At 36.9% G+C, this 27,944-nt stretch overlaps 2 protein-coding genes across 2 annotated transcripts in view; one reads left to right on the forward strand and one right to left on the reverse strand.

Annotated features, from left to right (window-relative positions):
- Window positions 1-27,944, reverse strand: part of LOC150105270 (inositol hexakisphosphate kinase 3-like) — a 250,209-nt gene that overhangs the window by 201,129 nt on the left and 21,136 nt on the right. Inside the window, exon 2 of the mRNA XM_090394042.1 lies at window positions 9,251-9,379. The gene's annotated coding sequence lies outside the window, so the exon portion shown is untranslated. The remainder of the gene's footprint in view (window positions 1-9,250; window positions 9,380-27,944) is intronic.
- On the forward strand, window positions 1,113-27,898 carry LOC150105271 (uncharacterized). Its single transcript, XM_090394040.1, has 8 exons — window positions 1,113-1,217; window positions 5,370-5,479; window positions 11,596-11,705; window positions 16,683-16,834; window positions 18,932-19,038; window positions 19,636-19,730; window positions 23,781-23,956; window positions 26,937-27,898. The coding sequence occupies exons 1-8, from the start codon at window positions 1,115-1,117 to the stop codon at window positions 27,629-27,631; spliced, it is 1,548 nt and encodes a 515-aa protein (XP_090250166.1). The 5' UTR covers window positions 1,113-1,114; the 3' UTR covers window positions 27,632-27,898.

Here is a 27,944-nt window from a genome sequence, read left to right on the forward strand (position 1 = left end):
AGGACAGGTCACTTGTGCACAGGAGGAAGAGAGGTCATGGACGTAGAGCCATAGAGTACTCCTGCATTGGTGGAGGGAAAAGTCTGAGGAAAAGAAACCATCTACTATGATATTTTCCGAACGACCTAAGAGGATGCTGGTGACACAGCTTAAAAGGGTAGAAAGCAGACCATTATGTAATAATATGTTTTTACTTATACTACTTAGTCTTTTACCACCAGATCTTATATTCAGATGAAAAATATATCAGACGTAATATATAAGATGGATTCTGCCTTCTTGTCTTTCATGTCACTTTTTATCTATCACTTACTACCTCGCCAACCGATGAAATGGTATTTCTTGTTCTGTTTCACTTGTGGTATTCAGGAGGAGAAACTATGCTGTCGTTGATAAGACATTAAGGAAGATGAGAAACTCATTTTCTGCCAGAATACCCCCACAAAATCATTTTTACCTCACGGGTCGGTCATGATTTTCGAATTAGTAGGAGTGGCTTATAGCTTTTAGTTGTGAACCCTTGTAAAGATTATTTCCCCATCATACTACGTGGAAGGGAATTACTTGATTTATCTAGTTTCGGTTTTATTTGAGTCGGTACTAACCGGATTCATTTCGAAAACATTTAAGAGTTGACAAACTGCAGGATAAAAAAAACAAAACGTGAGCAACTTCGAAGTCAACCTTTAATCGCTGCGAGTCCAAAATGCATATCTGTTTAGTGTTAATTAAAGTAGTGACGTGAAGATTTATGTTCTTAATTCTTCAATCTGTCTTTTTCGAAACCAAAAATTTTATTTTGCTCTAAAAATATAATATTCTCTATTTATACAAAGTATTATATATACGCAAACGGTGTGCTGGTGCAGCGTGTTTACACGAATGTATTTTTGCGTGCAGACACGTTATGTCGTTGTCCAATGTCTGTCACACGAAAATCGAAACGGTACAGAGTTCAGAAGGTTCACAGGAAAACTTGTCGCTGACACGTACAGATAAATTAGAAACGATTGGTTTATATTTCAAGTAAACTTGTTCAAGAGAATAAATATTAGCAGCGGTAAATGGGGATGATCAGTTTGGATTCGTTCAATGACTGATGAGAGCTGAAATTATGGGAAGCAGTGCAGACTACACGCGCTTACTCTTAGTGGCCATTTTGGTTGTTTTGCAACAAACCGTCCATTCTTTGAAACATCCCGTCCAGTCATATCCAAGTAAGTACGATCAATCGAAGAGTCTTTTTGTTATGTTTTAGTTGATATTCATTTCTCGTTTGTAGTAATTAACTTAAGGTAAATACGAAGGCAAAATGTTTTCGAGATATTTGCACGATTCAACTGCGTCATCGGAAAATCACGTTTCGTCTGCTTAAATTATAATTATATTGAAACATGTGCAGAAATGCAGAATAGTATTCAGGATTATATATTGTAAAAATAAATTTAAAAAAAAAACTATTCTTGATTGCATGCGTCACAACATGCAAAACATTTATCACCAGTTTGGTGATATACAGAAACGCATTTCTCAAAAACGATCGTGACTCTAGAGCCGCTTTTTTAAAGGTCTTTTCGTATCGTATTAGTTTATTATTATTATTATTATTATTATTATTATTATTATTATTATTATTATTATTATTATTATTATAAAAACCTCCATGGAGTCAAAGACGCATCGTGGGAGGTCCACTGTTATACACACAGTTTATCATACTGTGCCTTAAATATATTCACTGTCTCTGCACACACCACACTCTCGGGCAAGGCATTCCAATCACTCACCACTCTCCATGCAAAAAACGTGCCCCTCACTCCCTTGCTCACACCCTCCTTATACAGCTTCCAGGAATGACCTCTTGTTCTCCTGCTATCCTCACCCATTCTGTGCAAAACTTCCCCGACGTTAATCTGGTAATAACCACTTAACAGCTTATATGTCTCAATCATATCCCCCCTCCTCCTTCTATCCACCAATTTCTGCAAATTGCATTTTGTCAATCTGTCTTCATACTCTACATTCCAGAGACCAGAAACCACCTTAGTCAATCGCCTCTGAACTTTTTCCAACGCAATTTCATCTTTTTGAAAACCAGGTGACCAGATCTGTGCACAGTAATCCATATGTGGCCTGATCAAAGCCTTATACAAAGGAGCCATAACATCCTTACTTCTACAAGTCAGTGTCCTCCGCATCATTCCCATTATCCGCTGTGTTGTCTTCACTATTTTAGTAACATGTCCCCGAAATTTTAGGTCCTTGTCTACAATCACTCCCAGATCTCTCATTTCCTCTACCTCTTCCAAGATATTCGCGCCGATTGTGTACTTTACATCCCATCTCTGCTTCCCAAATTTCAAAACCTTACACTTTGAAACATTGAATTGACATCCCCACTGATTTACCCATTCAGACAGTATATTCAAGTCCTCTTGCAAAGCTACAGCATCCACACTACTCCTGATAGCTCTGCCCAACTTTGCATCATCTGCAAACAACTGCACATCACCATTCAGACCTCTCCAGATATCATTTACATACAAATTAAACAGCAATGGACCCAAAACAGACCCTTGAGGTACACCACCAGTAACTTTCCTCTTCTGGGATATCGCTCCTCCATAGACAACTCGCTGATACCTATCAGACAACCAATCTCCAATCCAGTGAACCAATCTACTGTTCAGCCCCATCCGTTCCAATTTAATTACCAGCTTGTTATGTGGCAATTTATCAAACGCCTTTGCAAAATCTAAATATACCACTGTATATGCAATACCCTTATCCAACGCATTTGTCACTTTATTATAAAAAGTAAGCAGGTTGCTAAAGCACGATTTTCCTTTAGTAAATCCATGCTGGCCGCCAAAGAGTATTTTTCTGTTGTCAACCCAATTCTGAATTTTATTCCTAACTAACTTCTCTAATACCTTGACCACAACTCCAGACAGATTGGTCTATAATTCAAAGCCTTACTCTTATCACCTCCCTTATGAATTGGAACAATTTTACCCTCTTTCCACTCGTTTGGAACAATTTTACCCTCTTTCCACTCTTTTGGAACTTGACCCAGTGAGAGACTCATGTTGAAAAGATATACAAAAGCTGTTGTTAACTCTCTGGCACATTCCCTCAAGACACGTGGTGAAATAGCATCAAGTCCCACAGCCTTATTTACATCAAGTCTATTCAATGTAGTTTCCGCTGATTTTACTCAGAGTTGTAATATTACACGTGACTTGAATGGTGATTAGAAATACGAGTAGTGTATAAGCGACTCGTAAAGAGTGAAAATAATTCAAAATAAAAATATGCAACTAAATAAGTAACCGTAAAACTAAAGGACTCGTCATATTACGAACGATTTGAACTGTTATTACGATTCTTTGTGTTTACCAGATTATAGGAAAGGCATATTCGGTCTTTGTACAACAAAGTTGTTTTTTCACATATTAATTGAGAACACGTGAAAAAATCATTTTCCTCATACATAATCTCAATTCCTTGTGCCCAAGCATATTTTCGGACTAGGTCGTTGTCATGCTGGAGTTAGTGCACCGACGTAGCACAGAAGGGAGGGGAGAAATGATACGACCCCGTAATCTACTGCGTTATAAAAGAAACAGAAGGAGAAGCAGCACTGCGTCGAACACGGCAACGTTACAGCTATTCGCACGTGCATCAATCTCCAAGAATCATTCTTTGTGGGTGAATCCATTTCTAGATAAAAATTTAAAATGGTTGGGAGTTTAGGAACAGTACGAATCTTAACGAAATCTTCTTTCCTTTGTGCAAACGGAGTGCTGGATCATTGTGGTCCTTGGACTGAAGACACTTCTGTTTACTTAGAACTGCTCCCGGTTTTTTTTTTTTGGGGGGGGGATGTCGTTACTGTTATCAGAGTATCCTGATATCTCTCAGAGAGTTTCGGGGAGATTTGAACGCATTGGTTATAATAAAAAGTCTGACGCAGTAAAGTATGCAGTTTTAGTAAACATCGTTAGATTGAGGTTGTACATCTCCATTAATTCAAACTACCATTAGATGTGGCGTTGCCACTGCCTATGAATGCTCTGCTGCATATATTTTAATGAACACTCGCTGTATTTGCTTCGTATGCTTACCATTAGGGTCATGTTTATGTATGACTATGTTGTTGTTGTTTATGATGTGAATACTTGCTTCACGAGGGATCAGTTCTAACAATTGTAATACTTACCATATAAATTTAAGCTTAACAGGCATAATGTTAGGATAATATAAAATGGTAAAAATGAAAATGCAACTTTGATTTACTCACGTTCCGTTAAAAATGGGTAAATTGATTTTTTCTCTCAGTGTTTCTTATGAAATTGTTAATAGTGAATAAAGAATAGTTGCATTTGCTCAAGAAATTTGTAGTTAACTAGTTCCATGGGCGAAGAAGAAAGCTATTAACATTGGAAATACATAAACATGGGGGCTCGCTCAAATCATAGCGGTAGATAGATAGAATGAAAAAATAATACGAAAATTCTGCTTGTGAACATGGAGTTTAACTGAGAATGAGAACAGCGACTAGCTGCTGAATATGCTTTAAGAAATACAGAAGTGCCGTTCTGATGAGCACTGATCGGAAAAAAATTAGAAAATGCGGCAGCATGAACTTCTGAGTGAACTGGTAAGGGATGGATTATTAATTCATCCAATTTCTATCTTCGGCACCGAGTAGAGGATTTTTAAGGATCTCTTAGGGGACACAATCCTAAATGCGAAAACAATATGCTTGGAGTGGACACAGCCAAAACTTGGGTGGTCATGAGTGAGCCCAGAGAAGAGAAGTCAGAGGTGTAACATAGCAAACATGGTAAGAAAAGTCTCTCTCTCTCTCTCTCTCTCTCTCTCTCTCTCTCTTTTATTGCTGTTTTTGAAAAACTCCGAAAATCTTTAGAAGCATCTTAGCTGTTCCGGTACGTAAGTGCTAAATCGATTTAATTATTAAAGTTCGCTTTCAATGTCAAACATCGTGTCAGTTATCGCTAATGCAATGGGACAACCAAGTTTTTATTTAAATAAGTATCATGGTTCATTAATTTTGATTGTTTTTGATTAATTCAATATGATTATTGTGCTGTAAGATGCTGTCACCATATGATAGCTACGTGTGAGTGACATATTTAAATTTACTAAGGATGATCATTTCTTGTTATACGATTCACGTAATTTGAGACTTTAGCACTGTAGTTTTATAGCATGCGAATACTTTAAAGGTGTCTTACTGGGATTTTTATTTTTTATTTTTTTGATAAATTAATGCTCGAATTTTGAAACGATTGTATGTAAACTGATTATTTTACTAAATGAAAATATCTCTTTTTGTATTGTAGTAAAACTGGAATGCAATGGTCCAAGACAACTCGGAATATCACCACCCGCACTCGTCACTTATAATTCTTCTAAGGTGCCATGCGGAGACAGGTGCATAATTAGTGTCCAGGTAAGTGTTAGATGAAGAGATGTTTATCCATTTTTTCCTGCAGCGAATTAAAGTGGCATCAAAAAGCATGACGACACCCTTTTGTTATTAAATATATATATAGTGTATATATTGGTTGGAATCCCATCTAGGATAATAGAATTTTTATAGAGGCTTTTCAGCGGAAAGTGAATTTGGCTGTCTCATACGAAACTGGAAGAGTTAATAGCCCTTCAGTTATTTATTGTGTACAACTGGTTCGGACCTTTGGTCATAGTGACCGGTCTGCTGTTTACAGTGTGGCAATCCTTTGGGATTGGTTCTCGCATATACAAAAATACGAATGTGTTATATGCCAGAAAAGCGATGATCACCAGAGAGCTCGGGAACTGTGAAAGTGGCTTACAAAGCTTTCTCTACTTAGCTAAACTAGAAGTTATTATGTTATTTATTCTGGCAGGCTATCATTGAACCAGAAACGTTCCCACAAGGGTACGAAGCACTTCTATTTAAAGAATAGAAACAGAAAGCATTAATAAATCAAAAACCTGGTTCGATGCGTATATTTCCGGACAGAATGGACTCGTCTAATTACTACGTGTTTTAATAACGAAAAGCGTCAGAATTATACACGCTAAAGAGGAGAAATAGAATGACTGGCCTGACCTCTGCAGTCGCATTCTCCTTTGCAAAGAAAAAACGTTTTGCATACGAAATGTGCATAATACCGAATATTATAATAACAACCTAAATCCAGAACATCTTTTTTTAGGTTGCGTATTGTTTTTCTTGAGTATACTTTATTTTCGTAAGTATACTCAAGGGAAAAAAAAGTTCCTATTAGTATCACAGTCGCTGCACTGCCCTGGGGAATGCCTCGAAGGTTCCCTCTCACCTGTACGTGGTGTATAACTATGCGTGCAAAAGGCGGCCAAATGCTTTAACTTTCTGCTGTGCTATTTATAAAAAAGGTTAGCTTGAAAGAACTCCGTGACAACTTTCGCTCTGGAAAAACAGAAATCGACGTGTTAGAAAGGCGAACTTCGACGTCAGCGACTACCAACTTTATAGGAATGTGGAGGTTGTATCAAGTTGGCAAAGAAATGTTCGCAAACATCACTCAAGAACGTACTTAAAGGTCGTCTTCAAGTATAGCTAGACCAGTTTTTTTTTTCAGAGGAACGCCTACTAAATCACTAGCTCAGAAAAGTGTAAAGCTCTTAGGGGAGAAATTGTCAAAAGAGCAATTCTTCCAGTTTTTTATGATGCAGCGCGCTAAGCGAGACGGAAAAAGAAACGAAAAAGATTTCTGACTGGAAAACTATAAAGGCAAGGCGTTTTGAAATCTCGAGGTGCGATGTTTATCCCGGGAAAGGTCAAATAAGAGCACTTTGGATAAGAGCAACCCTCGAGAAAGACTGTTTTAGTAATTAAATGTGGGAACGCAAAGAAGTAAAATTTCACTCCCTTTCAATCGCTTCCAATTCCCAAAATTTTTCCACTTTTACGAATAAGTGGTTGATCAAGCCATTTCCTCTGCTTTACGCATCTTCAGCTTATGACGTATGAAAGTTAGATCGTAAGATATTCGCCATGATTGTTTTATGCTGTATGATAATGCTAATTCATTTATGCAAATATTCAAATTAGTAAAGCAAAGGTCGTTGCTTATACGTTATCACTTCTCAGTATTTCAATGGACAACAGACCATAAATCACCATCGCATCAGCAGTGCAAGCAGGTTATCGACTGTTCCTGATAAGCAGAATCTCACTTTTCCATTGAAGCGAAAATGAGTTTTATGGGAAGCAGGGAGGCGTATCATCCTTGAACTCTGTGAAGCACATCCCAGGTGTTTCCCAAGAGTCAATAGTGAAGCTTAGAAGTAAATAGGCATTCTCATGCGTATCTCAGGCATTTTGACAAAACCAAAATGCACACATTTTCCAAATATACGTTTGAATAATTTTTCTCCCTCTCAGATGAACTTCAAATCACTCTTTTCAGTATTTTGGAGATACTCTTTCTTATAAAGGTAGGGAAGGCTACCGGAGTTGGTAGTCTTCTTTGGTTTGGTTGGATTAAGGAACTCTGCTGCTTACAGTCTTTCTAATGCAGGTTTCACATAAGAAAAGCACTTCGTATTATTTGTTCCTGTGAGAAGCTTGCTAACTTCAAATTATCAGAGGTTTTTTATTTATTTATCAGCACAGCGGAATTTCATGACCCCTAGTGAGTGAGAGAGCCCTGGAGATAGGAACCCAAATATCTCGAAAGAATCTGACGAATGATATTGCACGAATATCACCTTAATAATTTAATAAATTTCTTTCTGTTTCTATATTTTGTATGTTTTATCTTTGTATTTAAATATTTCTTTACTTTTAAAGTTACTGACCTAAAAGAAAAAAAAAAAAACAATCTAAGGCAGTATTCCTTCCTCAGCTTAAAGTTAATATCAGTAAATGGACTCATTTTGATAAAAGGCTGGTTCCAGATTAAGCATTTATCATTGATTACATGCACTTCCATATAGTTATTTAGTATACTTAATTTAACAAATAGAGTGAATATTATTTTTACATAATATGAAAATATTTTCATAAGCATAGCACATTATTTTAGAAAATAAATAAAGAAGTCTGTTAAATTAACTGGTAGGATAAAAAGTCGTCTATACCAGATCGAGCAAAAATAAAAAGGGGAGGGGATAGACTCTACGAGAATCATACAAAGTGCGTTTCCCATTTAAATTTGTCAATTCAACCTTAACTGAAATTATATATATATATAATTTCATATTTTGGCCAACAAACAAAAATATGAAACGGGTTTTACAGGTTTTTCTAGGATTTGCACCCCTCCTAAAAAGTTGAAATATAAAAAATAATCCGTTTAACTTACTTTGTTTTTTATGGAATTCCAAATTTTCAGATTTGTTAGAAAGAGTTAGATTCCTTTTTTTTTTCAATCCACCTCGCAGCTCCAGCAAGCAAAACCGTGGTGATCTCGCTCTGGAAGACGAAGATCGTTTAACATCTAAAGCGGCAATAAAAAGAAATATAATTTTTCTCATTCTGGAGAAATATTTGGCAAGGGGTACTCAAATAGTTGCATGTTTAGGAATTTTTTATTTATTTATTTGAGGGATTATTCACATAAGAAGAACTGGTATTTGATGAGTTTTACAGGATTAGAAAATTTGTTATATGTTCACTCTTCGTGTTTTTTTTTTTTAATATTTTCATTCATTGCATTTCATAAACCCCTCATTTGAGATTATCGATATTGGCTGCCTCTGGAGATCACTGTTCACACGCCACCGGAAACTAGGGTGGGTTTCGTTCGGCAAAAGCAGTCATATCGGCCAGAAAACTGGTCAGACGGTAAATTTTTGTTGCTTATCTCGTGATTCCGAACAAATATTCGCTCATCATTAAAACCAGTCGCTGGTGATGGGACGACTTTAATTAATCTTTCCCCCCTTCCCCCCCTTGCTCTCTACAGGGCCGTCGACCCTAAGCAACTAAGGCAATGCCTAGAAACGGCAAGTTTGGAGGGCGGCAAAATTGTATCTCCACAAAAACACCGCTGTTTTTTTTTGTTTTTTTTTACATAATTTCTTGAGAGCGATTGCCTAGGGGAGGCGTATACCCTAACAAACGGTTCTGCCTCCTGTGAAAAACAAACGATTTTTCACGTGAAATATGAGTAAATACGGTCCGCTTTAAAACTCCACCGGAAAGAATATATCGAGAGAGAGAACGGATAATTTTACCAGTTTTACTTACCTATTGTTTATTTATTTACTGCTTTTATGAGAGGGAAACGCAATCCGGATTTTCTGGTCTACTCTTTCACTACGGGAGAAGAAGGAACATTTCTGCTAGTACCACATGCAGTCAATTCCTGTATTAGTCCTAAATAAGTAAACAGAAAGTCTATAAAGGGCCAAGGTTAGAGTAGGAGCTCACCCATCTATGAGCGAAATCATTAAAAAAAAAAATAAATAAAATAAAATACAGTTCTTCGCCTTCGTATCGTAATTCTATACACCGAAACATCTTGTGAAAAAATAAATAGCTGAATATTTTTTTTTGTTGTTGTTTATTAAGATCAGTCCTACATACGAAAGGTTGCCGAGCCGACAGCACACTGGTGCATGGGTTGAGCAGAGTAAGAAGTAGTGGGGGGGGGGGGGTAGAAAATACAGACATTTTAAAATATGTATAAAATAGCATAGCTAAAAAATTTTGGGGGTTCCAGAAACAGACAGGACCACTTAAATATCTGGAACGAGAAGGTTTGTTTGACAACCAGTGGCGGCTCGTGGCTTGAAATCGTGGGGGGGGCTGCAACTTTCGAAATATACATGCACTCTGTAAGTACAGTGTATACGTGTTTGGACAAAATACCAAAATTATGGTAAAAAATTAAAAAAAAAATAAACATGAAGAAATATTATTTATTATCGATAAAATTATACAGTTTAGTATAATTCAAAAGTACTTAAAAATAAAACCCATTCCTTTAATTGTAATTAAAGGAATGGATTTACAATTTTCGGACATTACAATTAAATCCTTTAATTGTAATGTCCAAATATTTAAAGAGACGGAGTAAACACGATAAGCACTACGAACACTCTACTACTTGCGCAAACTGCATATAAACAACAGTGGAACTGCGCGACGGACAGTACCGCATCACGCTAATAGCTCGCATCTCACTATGACGTGCATATGCTTGCGCGTGTAACAAAATGACACTGTGGTAAATACAGTGCTGCTAGCGTCCTTCGCCCTCCTAAGTGCTACAAGATGGATTTTTATTATTTTTTATACAAAATAAGAGAATCGTATAGGATTGTTGATGATAAAATTAAATATTACAAGCAAATATAAATAAATTAATAAATATATTTATGTATCGAGAAAAATTGGGGGTGCTGCAGCTCCGCAGTGCCTATGCTCGAGCCACCTCTGTCGATAACTAACCAGCAAAAATATGAAACGGTTATTTATTTTCCTCTTCATAAAATAAGGCTTAATTTAAATTTAGACGCATCTGTGCATTAAGTAATTTACACCACCTTCTCAGCGAGGGAAGGGACTAAGCTGCTGTCGTAAACATTGAATAGAAAAATTAACTACATTAAGTGAACAGTGAAAATTTGAATTGTGTATTTAATATCTCTGATGCTTTCCATTATCTTCACTTTTTCTGTTTTAGGCAATGCATGATGGCAAGAGAGATTACTTTGATTTAATACAAACGGCTTCTATCTGAACTTTAAGTTCAAGTTTATCCTAACCCCCTTCCATTATTTCATCGTCTTCATAATAATAAGGAATAAATTATCTAACGCCTTTTTCTCAAAGGGTGGAGCTTTAACTAGCTTTTCAAGATTAGTGGACATCTAGTTTTTCATTCTCCAAGCATTTAGTTATTGTGCCTAATCTATTAACAAAATAAAAACTGTACAGAAGGGAGAGTATGGCAGACAACTGCTGCCATCTCGTGGCGGTAAATCCTAATACACATTATTATCTGTAATAATAAGTGTGAGTTCTGAGGTCGATTTTCTTAGGATGCGGGATTAAAAACTGGTGTTAACAGAAGGGGGGGGGGATACTTGCCAGAGATCGACAAACTCGGGAACCGGTCAAAGAAAGGTTTTTTTAAAAAAGTTTCTCTATTGTTGACTTAAAGGAACTTTTTTCATATGATTTATGCGATTTATGAGATAAAGATTTATTAAATAAATCTTAATTATTTAGCGCTATAGGGTTACAAAGTTCTTTTTATTACTTTATTATTTAAATAATTAATATTTTTAGTCTTAAGTTCTAATCTGACAATATTCATAAATATTTCTGCAGGAGTAAAACAAAGTATTGCGACTAAAGAAGTTTGAGAAGCGAAGATATTAGCATTTGAATTTAGGAATGTCTTTGAGGTTCAGGGAGGTGCTTTTACATTCATCATCTCCCAAGTGATATCTCATCGAGTAAAGAGACCATTTAAAAAACACAGAATTTTGAAATTAAACAATTACATTCCTCATTATGAAATTGCGGTGTGGGCTCGATGACTGCAGTAACTTTCTTTTCTTTCCTCTTTCGATTCCTTACAGGAAAAGAGTGCTGGGAGTGTCGCATGCGTGTCGTTACTTTCTTCCAACACGTACCCGCCTGATGCGAATGGAAAATGCAGCGGATCGAAGATGAAGTCGGGAATCTTTGAGTAAGTTCCTTTTTATTTATAAACACGTTAAGCGCATCTCGTTTTCTTTACTGCTTTCATAAAATGCAGTAAAGCATTTTATATTGGATGTTTTTTTTTTTGAACTAAATGCAATACATAAAAATTTTAGACTAATAGACCAATAAAAATAAGTATAATTATCGTTCCTTATAGGGCTGGTAGACTTGGAACAACTTTTATTTATTAAACATTGAGTTATTAATTTCACTCAATTTTAAAATTTCGAATGAAGTCGAAGTTCAACACATGTGCTGATCCGACAAAACAAGAATAGAACGAATTAATTGCACGTAGTCGACAAAAATTTAGTTCAAAAGGCATTCGTGATACATTTCTGAGATCTTTGTAATATTATTATTAGAATATTCATGGTGTGTACAGTGTCAAATTATTATTATTACAACTCTCTGTCTTCACCACTCAATCCATTAGCTACAATGAAGCGCAACTACCAACGCCATCTACCGCCTACCACCACTAGTATTTTCACAGACAATCACAAACATCCATGCCCTTAGCGGAATTCGAACCCGTAGCCTTTTGGGTGTAAAGCGGATACGCTAACCACTCGGCCAACCAGGCCAGCTTACAAAATGGTACAACTTAATCTCATCCATTTAAAGTTTAAAATTGAATTTTATATCTTTGCTTAAAAAAACATCGTAAAGGAGTCCATTATGGAATTGCAAAATAAAAGAATGGGTTAATTTAAAATGAAATAAATATTTAGCGAAAAATCTCTATATAATCGAGTATTTGTAGTGCAGTTGCTAACGAGGTGGCTCTTTGTTTTTTAAAGCCTGCGAACGAATCCGTTCTGGCACGTGAGGACAGGGACTGCTTTAAGTAAATTAGGGATAGTCGGCGTGGCAGAGTTTTAACCGAGAAACGGTTTTCCCACCCTGCTGTAAGAATACTCCGCTCCACTTGGTCTAACACGCGAAATCAGATGGGATGAAACTGATTAACACCAAAGTATTATTTATATCACGAGTATTTAAAAATCTCTGCATTCAGAATGAAATTAGAAACGAAAAAGAAAAAGATATTATCTCAGATAATTGGAAGCTGAAAATAACTAGTGGTAGTCTGAGTTTATAGAATTCTTATAACTTTTCGTCGAAGAGTCACCATAGGCTGCCTTTTTTAACACAAACAATAAGATAACTGGAGCTTGTCCTATGCAACAAAATGTTATCTTAGTTATTCCGTGGGGAAAAAAACAGAAGTTTATCTTTTTTCCTAAGAGAAAACAATCATCTTGAGGGCAATGTGCAAAAAAAAAAAAAAAAAACATTTTCTGTTGATAAATAGTATCATTGGAAAGTTGGATATCAAATCTGGTTAGTACACAAATAAACGGATAATCGCATTTTTATAGTATCGGTAACAATTCATACTTTATAGTATACTCTGCTCATCAGTTATTAAGAAACAAACCCCTTTACAATTCTACACCTGAGGAGGCCATTTTCTGAAAGACCTCATCATAATGTAATTGTAATATTACGTGGAACGCTTAAAGGTGTATTCCGGGTTTTTAGAATTTTCGAAAATCTTCCGTGTATAAAAATTACGGAAATCATGAACTGGAGCGGGTCATCTAAAAGTTCGTTTGGCATTGGCATTCTTGTATGGGGGGCATCATTCATTATCGCAACTGATTATGGCAAGGAATAGAAAACGAAAATTGAAATAACGGGGCAAAATATTTTAATAAAATCCGTCCAGCCAGAGCCGGGGAATGCTCGCTTACTGACTAACCCCGAACAAAATGAATGCAATAAGTGCTTCACGCATTTTGCAAAACTCACCCGATAATCAACGTCTCATCTTGGGGGGAAAGAGACATTTTGGTTTCTGAGGTTACGCGAGGCAGGCCGAATTTCTCAAATCAATTCGGCCTCGCGAATTGATTTGAGAAATTATGTCGGGGCTGTCGATGAAGGAATATAAAGTGGAGAATAAGAATAAAGTTAAATATCTTCCTAACGAATGATTGGTCGTCTCTAGAACGAACGAGAATTGCAGTTGGCGAAGCGAATGCAATAGCAGATAAAAATCCAACTTTTTTTTAACTGTGTTGAGTGACAGATTATAAGTAAAATATACATCGCATTATTATTATTTACGAGAAATACAATAAACGATGTTGGCAAATTCTATAAAAGTAGTCTATGCATCCGTTCCAGTTCATTCATAAGCACTCGTGTATGAAACTATTTTTATTTTAAAGTGGGAAGAGAAGAGAGTTTTGAACACGCTAAGAATTCACCCTCGTGATTATCACGTGAAGACTGCAGAAAGAGGACCGATCTGGGAGACAAACAGAGCAACCCGTCCTTAGATTAGCCAGCCTTCTAATAAGTTGAAGTCTCGTGATAACACTTCATGGAATTATACAACTAATGAAGCAAAGTAAACAAGATAAAGACAAGGCCGAATGAGTCACGAGATTACTCCTTTGCTATTATACAGAAGAGTGCTATCGCTGGCACGTCCTGATAATCAATAATTCCGACCTGGTCCACACGATGTCGTAAAAAAAACAGGTAATCAAATTCAATGACTCGGTGCCACGCATGCACAGAATTTGTTAGACTGTGCACGGGCCTCGTATATCGTGTTTCCGCGCAAGAATTTATTCTCAATAGCCACTACTTTCTCTACGATGCCAAGGAACTGGATTCTTCCCCCTGGGTGGCGTACGTCTCAATTATTTATTGTAATTACGAGGACATTACTTGCAAATATGTGTCTACTTATAATCTTTCCCTAAAAGATTAATCATTTAGGAAAGGCTCCCGTTAAATTGGTCATTAAGAGAAAAGAAAACTTTGTCGGGGGATGTTTACTCTAGGTGAACGAAGACAAACACACTTAAGTACAACTGCAAAAAGGATAATCCCACAACGTCTTCCTTAATAAGATATGAGATAGAATCTTGGCACCACACATATAATCAATAAATAAATTAATAATAAATTTAAATAATGAAGGAAAGAAAGTGGTTCGTTTGTCATTTTTGAAGTTCTGTAAATTATATAATTCCAACCTTGGAAACTGGATTAAAAATATTGCACGAGTAGTAAAACTGGAGAGACATTTTTGGTCGCTAAACTCAGAACTTTTTTTTTTCTTTTCGGATCGATATTGAATAAAGAACTGAGGCAACTTTCGGGAAAGTGAGCGATGGGCGATATATCTGTTTAGTAGAAGTAGGGAGATAACGTTTTGGGCTGTGCTTTTGGCTCTCAATCCAAAAGTATTGTGTTGATCAATGGGAACATCACCGACGAAAATCAATTCCTGCAACTTGACTTTCTGAGTTTTGTGAAATTGTGTTATCGGTTGCTTCTGAACACAATATCTACCCAAGTTTTATAATAGAAAAGAAGTTGGAAGGTGTCCCTTGTTTACTTGATAATCAGCATAAATTGATCAATCAGTTACATTGATGGACACAATGAGAATTTAGCTGAATTTGGGCCCATTACGTGTTAATTTATGAGGTTTGTAACCTGTAAGTTAGGTTACATAAATTAACACCTAATGGGCCCAAATTGGATAGAATGATAAAATGTAAAGAATAATAATAAACTCGCTCAACGAGCCAGAAACAGTTAATTAGTCAAACTGAAACATTTTCATTTCTCTGTTATTTTCCAGTTCATAAGAAAACTGTAATTAATGATTAACGCTCACGTTGACAATGCTTTAGAAAATTTCAATGTTTCCACCGATGTTTTGTAAACATATTTAAAGAAGAATGCTGAGTAGCTTTTCGCTCATTCCTTTTCGTTTCTTCATCTCCTTTTTCTTTTCTTGCAAGATTTTTTCCGTTCGTCTGCTTGCATTCAGATGAAGAAGATGAAGCTGCGGCCTTGAAAAACTGCGTGCATTTGTATGCGATGCGGTTGTCCTAAGCAACTAAATATAGAATTCCTGCGATTAATTTGATTGGCTTCGTGATTAATAATCATTGTCGAATAATATGAGGCTGGTTAGCGAACGATACACGTGACTAATCTTAGACGTCACTAGTAATTAAGAAATTCAGTAATTAAGTGATGTAATTAATTTCTCATTTACTTTCTAGATTGGTCTTTAATTACTTCCATTTTTAAGGTAAGGATCCCTGGATTTTTCTAAATTATTTGATTTTGACGTACTGTTAGAGGAAAAGAGTTGGGATTTACACGTTTTATTATTATTATTTTTTTTCATATTTAACTTCTATTGACTCATTTTTTAAGCAAGAAAGAAATACGTAATTAAAGGAGTTTATTACTAAATTATTAAAAATTGATTTTTTTTTCTTACAAAAAGGGATGCTAACAATGCTTCATTCTTCCAGAAGGAGGCTCTGCCTCTCAGTAATATTATATCCGGCTCGTTAGCGAGGCAACAAAACTGGGGTGTTCGTGATGCGTGGTTTGTAGGTAGAAAGTGATTAAGGGTATTTATTTAATCTGATTAGGGGTGTGCAAATTGCTTTAATCACCGTCTCCCCCCCTTTCTGTCTTGATTATGATTGGGATAGGCTAGACATAGCAAAAACTGCGCAACTTCGCTAATATATAGAACTAAAATTCTGCACTTGTTTTAACACTTTCATTGCCAAGCTGAAAATTGGAATTTCGTGTGGTGGCCAAATTTTTTAAATTTTTTCATTTAGTTAGCGACGTCCACGCGATAACGCGTGATCGGCCGTTTGATGAGGGCTCGCATCACGCGATTCGTTGCCAATCATACGATATCGCGTGATTGGCAATGAACTTGTTAATACATATTTGGGACTTATTTTCATTGTCTGTCAGTGATCGGTGTTGGTTATTGAGTACAAATTCCAGGTTTAGCCGTTTTTGTTCATACTGAATATAGATATTAATTAATAGTTAAATGTTTCAGGCATCTGTTCATTCTTTCCCATTGAGTCATTTGTTAACCTTCCAGCCTCTGTGGAAACGAAACTTATCTGGTCATCCAGGGTCCAACGACAGCCAATCAGGTCATTTTAGAAGACGATGGGCTGCCCGATTACAGCGAAAGCGATTTCCTGTTCTTCAGAGTAAACATCGTGCTCTCGCCTGCCACCGAAATCAACGGTGAGTTGTTTATTTGGTCGGTGATTTTCAAAAGTGCTTTTTTCAGTACCCCGAGTGGACTGAAAAGCCAATTTCTTAACTTTCTGTTATGAAGGGAAAACGTAACAATCCCAAAGGAGGGGCTACGATTAAATCTGACTTTAAAACGAGTTTTCCCTTTTATGCGCTCATATAAAATGGAACAGCAAACGCTTCCATTTTATATGAGCACGTGGTAAACGATCGATAGTGTATTAAACAGAAGATCTTTTCTATTCTTAATGGTTTCGTAACTATCACGCGCTTCTTTGCTTCTGTTCCCGTCTGCTTTGGATTAACATTGACGCTAACGTATGGCAGGCCATTCGCTATTCGCCATAAAAATAACTAATAATGGAAATATATATAATATCTTTGTGTGTGTGTGTGTGTGTGTGTGTGTGTGATTCCTATTATATATTCTTTTGTATAATTGTTTTATTCTGTATACGTCTTTTAATAACAGATCAACGTTGCATAAAGCGAAAGATTTCTCCCATTCATACGATTCTTTTAACTAGCACGCACTTCTTTCCTCTGCTTCTTTTCCTTATCGGTCATTATTAGAAGAACATTTTCTTCTCTGCTCAGATGCCCACGAGCGCTTTACCATCATGCGTTTTATTATCGTGAGTTTCTTTAGAATTCCCTTTTCTGTTTCTTTTCCAACGATAGCATCGCCCGGCAAAGGTGTAATACGCAGTGCGCTATAAATACAGCATCGCCCAAACCGGGAAAAAAAAAAAAAACCTTCGAAAAGTAGGTGCTGCGTTAACATTTGATTTCCCTCTGTTGTTTGGTGCGCGTGATTCCTTACGCCGCATTATTTCTGCGATTTTTGCAATTAGGAATCGGAATTCCTTTGAAGCAATTTTCGTCTTTTTTTAGCCCAACGAAATCTGAATAATATTTTGCAACGAAAGGAAGATGAAAGCTACCGAAGGAAGGAATTAAATCCAAATCCAAAGAAGAAGTAAAGTAGCCTGTAAGAAGAAGAAGAAGAACAATCAGAGAATACACTAAATGTAAATTGGCTAAGGCTAATGGCTAAGGCTTGCAAAATTAAACAAGCACCTTAATTTGCTTTCAGCACCTGCCTCCAACTTTCGCCACTAGGAGTCTTCCATCAACCAGCGAGGTAGCGAAACTAAAAACGAATACGAAACTAGTCGTGTGGTTTAAAGAATAAAGATTACAATAGTCGCAATAAATACTTCCTCAAAGTCTAACAGATGCCTTCTTTATCGTGTACATATTAACCATACGTGTGTGTAATAATTATAACGAAATAGAGTGCTGCTTAATACTTCATAGGATGATCCATCTTCTTAACGCGGCTCTGTTCATAAATGGAGTTTGTCAAAGAAATGTTAAGACAAAAGAAAATTTATATACATGCGATTTTCTCAGTAAACAACCAACCAATCAATCGTATCTGCATACTGAGTAAGACAGCCAGTTTAGATAGCGAGAAACTGGGGAGAGAGAGAGAGAGAGAGAGAGAGAGTACTTACACTTCTTAAAGGAAAAATGAAGCTTTTGTCCCGGGGATTTCTTCCATCACCCAGACGTATTCCAGGATACATTTATTCCACCCCACCAAACAACCCTACCAGGAATTGAGGAATCAATGTTTAGTTTCCCGGGTAAGATAAAGCGCGGTTTAGAATAACACGCTCTGTCAATTGGGGTGGACAGAACAGACAGAAAAATGCATAGGACTTGCTTGTCGGAGATATGGAAAACTCAAGGCCTCAGCTCCATCCAGTCAGGATCTTAACACTGCTGATCCTGACCGATCCAAAGTAGGATCAGAAATGAGAGAAAAATATTGGAATCGTCGTTCTCAACCCTGTTCGTGTAAGTATCCGCTACAACTTATGTGGTGGTGGTCTCGTTACTCCTCTAATACTCAACAATGGCAAACACGAGACCACCACCAAGCTCACGTGCTCAAATCGAGCCGCAATTAATTCAAATGACAGCAGGTTTTCCCTTTCTGTGTTTATGTGTATGTTAATGCAGAGTGTCGGAATGCACTTTCTAAAAATGTTCTTTGTTTTTTTATCTTTACCACAGAATGTGCTCAGAGCTTATCGTTGTATCCCAAGAAGTCCGTTACGTTCTCGACCTACAGGTATGGGTTCGTCATCTACGCTGCCATGGACTGTACGAAGATCATCAAAGTACGTACCCTTTGATTTCTTGCATTCGCTTGTAAGAAAATGGATGGGTTTTAATTAGTAACGGAAGGATATAAACATCCTGCGACTTCTTATAATATACAAAACTTCAAGGAAGTAGAAACGAAATAAGCTAGAAAACGCAAAGACGAACAGAAACTCGAATTCCAAAAGTGTTAATTTATACTTTCTAATGGCTGTAATTCGAAGAAATGCAATTTCGAACGAAACTTCCGGATAGCCAGTCTTAATTTTTTTTTTCCCTAATACAATCGCACGCATGCGCATAAGGTTGGATTGAATCATAGCTTTCAACGAACCATACAATAATATAAATGCATTCTTGAATATTTATATAAATACTGGTGATTCCGAAAAGTTTTGCGATGAGAGAAGGATCTTTTGAGAGAGTGATTTTTTTGGGGGGGGAGGGGGATCAGTTCGTTTATTACATGAAAGAGAATATCATCGCATTATTATCAAGAATACAATTTCAGAATCCGACCACACACAGCTGTTGTTATTCTTTTTAGATCTGCATTGCAAGTGTGATTTGCAGTATGATTCCTAAGTTTATTTTATTTCATTTTTCTTGCAAAGGTTCCAAAAACCCACGATGTCATTCTTAACTGCGATAGGATTAACATTCCTCCCGTCAGTGGCTGCTACGTCCGACTGGAAATTGGCGGCCAACAGTAAGTAAACTCTCTATCTTATTAAGGTTTTCAGAAAAAGCTCCGATTTATTTCTAGCTTGATTTATTTTGACGACGTACATCGACAAAACCCGAGTTATATTTGCCGTTTCTATACAAATGGTAAATTCAACTGCGATAGACGATCAATTAAATCCTCTTTGATTTCAGTATGACATTTTTTAAAATTTTTCTTTCTTCTACTTGCTGTTACTTCATTTTGCAAGGTCAGGTAGTCGTAAGAATGTTGTTGGAATGACCCGGCTTCGAATCCTCTACGACACGATGAGGATTTCTCAGGACTTTTCACTGCAGGTGACCCAGATGATGAGAGCGACAGGGAGGCTAATGAATATAACTCCGTTAACTCTTTTTATTCCCAAACATACGAGGCCGTTTAGCCTTAAGGCTAAACAGGCTCTTATATACAGGGTGTTCGGGATGAATTTGACAGTTTCGTAAGGAAAAAGAAAATCTTCTTTGTATCTATTAAATTTAATGAATTGACAAAAAAACATTACAGGCAGAGTTAATCACAATACTATCAACAAGATTTACTCAAAATAACCACCATTAGCATCGATCACAGCTTCAATTCTGCTTCGGAACCTCGAACAAGCTGATGCTACAGTCTCCCTGGGAAGGGCCGCAAAAACTGTTTTAATTTTATCCATTAACTGGGCTTTTGTATTACTGGAAGTGCGATTGGTGTCTTTTTCAACTGCGCCCCATACAAAATAATCCATGGGGTTAAGGTCTGGGGAGTTTGGAGGCCAAACATTTGGACTGGTGAAGTCGTAGAAATTTTCAGACAACCATTTTTGACTTTTCCCAGAGGTGTGGCAAGGGGCCGAATCCTGCTGCCATACATACGGCCTACCATTGGCTACCCTTGTTATCCAGGGCTTGACTACAGTTAGCAACTCCACGAACAAAGCCCGAATTCCAATGCCAGGGTTCTTCAACACCTGTTCCTGCAGATTTGCGAGGAATTCTGCTGTACGAACGCAATCAGATCGTCTGCTAGGGATCTTTCTTCTTGCTACATCCTCGTAGTCACCATTGCAAGTCTCTAGTTCATGCCTGATTGTTTTTACTGTATTCAGGGAGCATTGGGCAGCAGTCGTAATATCCTTATTTTGATGGCGGGCACGAATCATCATGATACAAGTTATTCTCTTCCATGATTCAGGTGGGTTCCAGCTATCCATCCTTTCTGACATCTTGTATATGAATGAAGAAGGGTCCAACCTTTTAAATGAAGAGAAGTGTGTGTTAATACATGTAACTTACGGAAAAATATAATTAATTATAAATATGTCAAATTTATCCCGAACACCCTGTATATATATATCAAGTGGTGCAAACGATTTTCAATAAACGAACACAAAGCTGAGAAAGGGCTTAAATATTTTTTTTATTTTTACAACTAATTGTATAATAAATTTCATTCTTTTAATTGTATTGTATATACAGTGGAATAAAATGCACAGATCCTATCAAGAAATTTCAACAAAAAATTATTGTTTCCCTTTTTTAAAAATAATTTTCTTGTATCACTCAGTAGAAAGACCATTTCTTCTTCTGAAAAACCTCTCTTTTGGTACTTCATATGCGCATTTTTAAATTTCGAATTCAGCTGTCCAACTTATGGACAAGCGAGTTTTAAATACTTTGCTGCATTTATTCACTGCTCTCTCTTCACTGTGGCGAAATATAACTCTTAAATAAAATGCGTTCGTTCTCACACGTAGTTTTAAGGAATTATTTATGCGTGGCGAGTAATGTCTGAACTCATAGATCACGTGCAGGTCTAGAGTTATCTGTTGTTGCACAAATTTCAGGCTATATCCAACAGGTCACCTTTCCTGGAATCAATTTAGTGCTTGGAATTGTCTTAATTGAATATTAAGGGCGCTGCTAATCTGTAATGACGCTAAAAGGCGCCGCCCAGCCTGGTCAGAAGATGCTGCACACTTGTTCCAATGCCGTAGGGTCTGTGGATGATCTGAAATTTTATTCTGCGACTGCGCCCTAAAGAGCCTTGCTGTGCCACAACTTGGTGATTCATCGTTTATATCCGCATAATTCTTTCTTTGTTTAAAACCAAATCATTCTTTGACCAAGCACTGCACGAGCATATTAACACAGCGTGTTTTACATTTAAGCGTTCGTGATGGCGTCATAATTGTAATACCATCTCGCGCTGAAGGTAATAATTTCAACATAAAAGTAGTTCTTCTGCTGCTGGATGAATGAAGAAACGAAGCAAAAATGATCGTGCTTCAATCCGAAGGGAGGCAAACTTATGCTGTAGATGGAAACCAATAATCAGGCCAGGGCGAAATTACAAACTTCATGCGCCTCTTTATACTATTTTGAATCATTATAAGCAATATATTTAACAATTTCAATCTGTTCCTTCACATTTTTCAATAAAATTCAAGATATTATTAATTGCTTAAAAAGAAATATTTAACTTCGGTCTTTATCTTTGGCATTTCCTCCTTCAATGAATATTAGTGTCGTCGCAATGGGTCTTGGACTTCCACGTAATATGCGCGAGTTTAACCGTTGATTTAATAATAAACCATCTATAGAATAAGAATATATAATGCTGAGCCTCCTCTTCAAACCTGATTCATGAAAATAGCACGCAATTAACAATAGCGACAGTCATATTATGATCATTAGGGCTTGCAATGCAACTTATAATTTCATAAATATTATTTTAGATTTTGATCAGTGAGTTTCTAATAAGATATTACTTATAGAGTACCCCTCCCCTCCCAATTCCCACTTCAAGAAATAAGAACTATGACAGAGTCTAAGCTTTTCACGCCTGGGACAAAACGATTACGGATTCTTTAACTGAATTTTTTTTTTTTTTTTTTGTAAATCAGTGTTTCTTTAAATTAAAATTTTCGATGCTGAAAATTCTGATCATTAGTCCTACACTACTTTGATGTTACCAATAACCCTCTCTCAGAAATTAAGGTTCTCTCACGCGTAAAAATTTTAACTGAGCTTTTCTAAAATCAAGTTTGAGCACAAAAAAGTGCTGTCATCTCGTGGTCAATAACGCTAACAGGATATGTTATTGTCTGAAATAGTGTGGATTCCAGGGTCGATTTTCTTGAGTTTATGGAACGAAAAACCCGAGTTTCTTGGAGGAAAAAAACCCACTTGCCCATGCCACAGATTGACTAATCCGGTCGCAGAAAGACTTATTAAACCTTCCTCTTTTGGTGACCAGAATTGAACTTAAGTCTGCCCAGTGCGGAGGATGCAAACGTCACTTACACTGAACTAAACAGGACTTATATTAATGTTTATATTGTAAAATAATCATGTTATTCCACTCAAGAGCTGAGCGATAATTATCAAAGTTAACTAACTAGAAAACATCTAAAGTCTGCATTATTTATCTCCAAAACGTCTACGAACTCATCCTGGAAACGCATTGCACTACTCACAACCCCAGTAATATTTTTGGCTCTGAATTGGGGTATTCTCAGACCGATTTGTCTGTATGCTAGACGAAAAACCCGAGTATCCTGGAGAAAAAAATCGTGCTTCCCTCCTTATGAGATCGACTAACTCACTTTCAGTGGATCCTCTCGTCACCACGAGAATCGAACTTATGTCTTTCCCAGTCGATGAGTGCAGCGCTGTTCTTCCAATACATCGAAGTTTATTTTTTTCTCTTTGACACATTACAAGAAGAATAATAATAGACCAATAAGCTAATATTAACAATGTGATGTATCACTTTTCGTTGTCTAAATTTGCTTAAAAATTTAAACATAAAGCCAAAACCAGGATTTAAATGACAAAAAATCAGAAAGTTATTATTTTTAACACTGCTGATTTATGAAAGTGTCTCAACTACGCCTTTTTTTTAACTCCGCTATTGATGTACTTTTTTTTTGTTTTTACTCTCCAACACAGCAGTCATTAACTTGTTTTTTTAATCTTGAAAAGCACGTCATAATCTGAACAGAAAAATTGTCGTTTGAATATAATGTGTTCGTTTATTTTTTTTTTACAGGTACTGTAATGACACCAGCAGCATAAACAATCTTAGGGTCACTAGTGTTTACGGAGAAGTACGAGTTCGGACCGTAGTAGAAAGACATACTGAAACAGTGAGGTTTCTACGCAGCAATCTGCTTATCTGGAGCCGATTGAGGATCTACCAGTGCACCGCAACTGCAATTCCAAAAGGTAAACACTTATAATTTTAATCCATTAATCAATGATCGACAAAATAAAATATCGTGCCTGGTTCGCCTTCACTAGACACTCACAGTTTGGAACAAAAATGGCCATTCATGAGTAAACTATACACAATTACTTTTCATAATAATTTAAAAATTATTCACAAATTATAAAAAAATAACTTAATAGTTGCAGGCTTCATTACAATCCCAAGTATTGTTTGTACGGAAATGTATACGTGGTTTAATGGTCAGCGAAGTGTGTGTTTCCTAGTTTAGTGTGAATGCGAATGTTTGAGATGAACTGAAAAATTCGTAACGAATTTCTGAGTATCGTAGTAAGGCATGCAACAAGAAAGCCTGTGAAAGAAGACAAACATTGTTCAGAGTAGGACTTCAACTTGCACTCAGGAATAGTCCGGCTTTTAGCGCTGAATGTATTTGTGTGTGTGTGTGGCGGGGGGGGGGGGGGATAATGTACTAGAATTCCAAGAGTTTGCTATTTTTGTCGGAAAAGTATTAAGGTGTATGTATGCATGTGACGTAATGTTCGTAAATGAAAATAACTTGAGAACAACTCGTCATTCTGTAATGGGATGTTGAAACTGGTGGGAAAAGGGAATCTTCGAGAACACAAACGATATCTTAGTCATCTTTTCGTATCCTCATTAGGAATAATTCTTCTAATTGTATTTGACTAAATGTTAAAGATTTTCAGGATTTGGAGAAGGGTGAGATTTTAAAAATATTAAATTATACAAATTAAAAAAAAAATATTCGCAACTTCATTACAGTGTCTGAGACAATAAATATTTCGTCATATCCTTGAAAATGAAATCTTGTTTTATATTCAAAGAAGTTTGAAGGTTACCGGACTTCTTTTTTTTTTTTTTTTTTTTTCTCTTATGACTAGCATTTTGGCTAATGGCAATCTTTATAGAGCTAGCTGTCGGTACTTGTGTGCTATTGATTGCTAGCGCTATAACACTCCCCTTCCTACTGAAGATGTCTCGTTCGTAATGCTGTTTAGGTGTTACCGAGTTGACTGACATTCGACTTGAACTCAGAGGTAGGTAGAAGGTGGGCTGCTCTATGCCCACACTAGCTATGTCTGTGAAATCGAGTACGTTTACTGACTGGTTTGCCTGAGGTGCACAGAGTTACTATAAAAAAAAAAAAAGTATCATTCTGTCTAAGATTGCCAACTTAATTTCTCTCACGAAATCCTCCTATCATTTAGGATTTGAACCCAGTTTCTTTTCTACGCTAGTGAAGCGGCGAAATACTTCCTAGATCACGTATATTTGAATCCTAAACATACACAATTAAAAAAAAAAAACGAAAATTATCTACTTATAATTTTTTTTTCTTTAGTTGTTATCACAACGGAACCATCTAAAAGCATTGTTATGTATTTGCCATCTGAAGGCAAATTTTCTACATATAGCCTTTCAGAGTCAAATGTAGGTGTGCTGATACTAATGGTTACTGTAACCTCTGTATGACTGAATGTAGGCCGAGACAATAAAGGGGTCTTATCTTGCCCGATGCTGAATTTTTTTTTCTTGGACCGCCTTGGCAAAACTGTTGAAAAACCAAGGCTTGGCTGGCGGACAGAATTCTGAATGGAGATGGGAATTAAATTTTTTCACTCCTGCAGAAGTATTTCTGCCTCAACCAGAACAAAAAGCCGAAAAGAGTAATTTGACTCGGGCAATGAGCATTAGAAGTTACGGAGGTCATCCCGCCTATTATAATGTCAAAGAACACAAGATTGGCTGATGGAAGGTCGTTCCATATAAGAGGATGGTTAGATTTATTTCCAGGAAGAAAAGGGACCCTAACAGTATACTTGGACGGAACTATTTAAGAATCGATCAAAAGCTTGGGTAAGTGGAGAGAATTACAAGATGTTCTATTCTGACAGATGATTTGCTTCAGATCACAGAAAATTCATCAACATCTCTTTCAGCTTGCAGAATAAAATAAAAAAAGAGACTAACCGAAGATATACATCAAGAAAGAGAAGAATACCAAACAGTATGGGTAGTTGGATGCTGAATTGTGGATTACAGAGACTAGCAAATCGAGCGGTGGTGATGAGGATTCGAAGAGGAAAGAGCGATTTTCGAAACTCGGAGAACCGTAAAAAGATGAATGCTGCAGAATGGAAAAATGAAAGAAACGTTAAGATAAAGAAAGAAGAGTCTAGATGTAGCATTCCTTAGCATGAAATATCGGACTGTAAAAGCGTCACGGTATATCGGTGGAAATCATAAGCAGTAGATTTGAATTATCACGATGTCCAATTCGTCTGGCTTCGATTAAAGGTTCGGTCAGTTCTCGATGTTTGCAAGCGGTGGTGCATTCCATTCGTGCTCGCATCAATGAAGTCAACGGTGGCGAAGTGAATGGGAAAATGATTTTTGTAGGATTTTTTTAACACGTGTCTTAAGAATTCCTGCGGCGACTATTAATTAATTATCATATCTTGATTATGTTTATAAACTAAACGCATGCAGTGTGCTGGCGTCGTGTTATGCGCGCATTTTCATTTGCATATTACATAAATTACGATCACATTTATATTTATTTGCAAATTTTCTCGTATGATGGAGTCACCTCAGTTTCGCAACTCGCCATTTAGTTCATTTGCATAGAAATATTTTCTTCCAACAGTAGCATATGTTAGAGTTGTTCACTATGTAGTTGCGTGTTGACCAGGATGCATCGTTCAGTTAAACCAGCAACGACATTGGCTATAATATGCAGTAATAAGCGTTGCAGTGTTTTTAGTTTTTATAACTAAAAAATCCTAGCGTTACTGAATGAGAATCAGAAATAATAATATTCTCATACACAGAACCGATGCTCATCAAAAAATAAATTCGTGTGAAGTGTTCACAAAACATCTATTTCCTCCTTAAATGCAGGTCACAATTGCTCTTTCTTGGCACTTGCTAAAATCCTTGTGTTCTTACTTGCAGGACAAGAAGAAGAAGAGCCGTGCGAAGAAAGCACCCCCGCAACAACCAGTCCTACAACTACAACGCCCTTCATTGGAAGAGGTCCTGATAGCACGACGCCAACACCAACTACAACAATGCAGCCGACAACCACAACGACTACACTGCAGCCGACAACCACAACAACTACGGTGCAACCGACAACCACAACAACTACGGTGCAACCGACAACCACAACAACTACGGTGCAACCGACAACCACAACAGCGCAACCGACAACCACAACAACTACAGTGCAACCGACAACCACAACTACAATGCAGCCGACAACCACAACAACTACAGTGCGACCAACCACAACTACAGTTCAGCCAACAACAACTACAACAACTGCGTCACCTACAACCACTACTACGACAATGGCACCCACAACGACAACAACTACTGCGAGTCCAACAACCACAACTACCCAAACACCTACTGCCACAGAAACAGAGGTCATCAAGCATAGTTCGCATACCACTCCGATTATCACGGTGACCGCCAAGCAAAGCACTCCTAGTATTACGGAAGAAGGTCCGTCTCCAACCACCACTAAAGAGCCAACAACTACAACGGAAAAACCAGGCTCGTGTATCAAACCCCCACCAGGAATGAAGCCCAACAGAGTGTGTTTCTGCCAAGACCTTCCTTATGGAGAGTTTGTTATTTCGTAAAAAATTGCTTTTGCATTTCTTCAGCATTGGTAACGTTTCATTTTAAAGGCTTCGGTTTTGAATCATCGTAACTATGCTACGGAGAGAGAGACTGTAGAATTGCTGTAGAAAAGAGAAATCTCCCAGGATATGAGAAATCGGTGTACAGAATTCGCTATTGAGGTGCCACTCACAAAATCTCCGTTTCTTATATTTAATTTATGAATCGTTCTGGAAGAAAATGTACTGTTATTTAAGACATTTAACCTAATAAATACAGTTTTATTATGTGTCGTTTCTGTTATGTAAAGGCCTATGCTCTTAGTCGTGCTGC

This window comes from Typopeltis vanoorti, chromosome 6, assembly GCF_054136105.1.
Source record: "Typopeltis vanoorti isolate ZY-2024b chromosome 6, IOZ_Tvanoo_1.0, whole genome shotgun sequence".
NCBI lineage: Eukaryota > Metazoa > Arthropoda > Arachnida > Uropygi > Thelyphonidae > Typopeltis > Typopeltis vanoorti.

Bases quoted from the DNA above. Each gene is read 5' to 3' on its own strand.
- LOC150105271 (XM_090394040.1), top strand. From the start codon at position 1,115: ATGGGAAGCAGTGCAGACTACACGCGCTTACTCTTAGTGGCCATTTTG. The intron at 1,218-5,369 runs GTAAGTACGATC...TTTGTATTGTAG, and splicing joins TCCCGTCCAGTCATATCCAA to TAAAACTGGAATGCAATGGT. The intron at 11,706-16,682 runs GTAAGTTCCTTT...TTAACCTTCCAG, and splicing joins ATGAAGTCGGGAATCTTTGA to CCTCTGTGGAAACGAAACTT.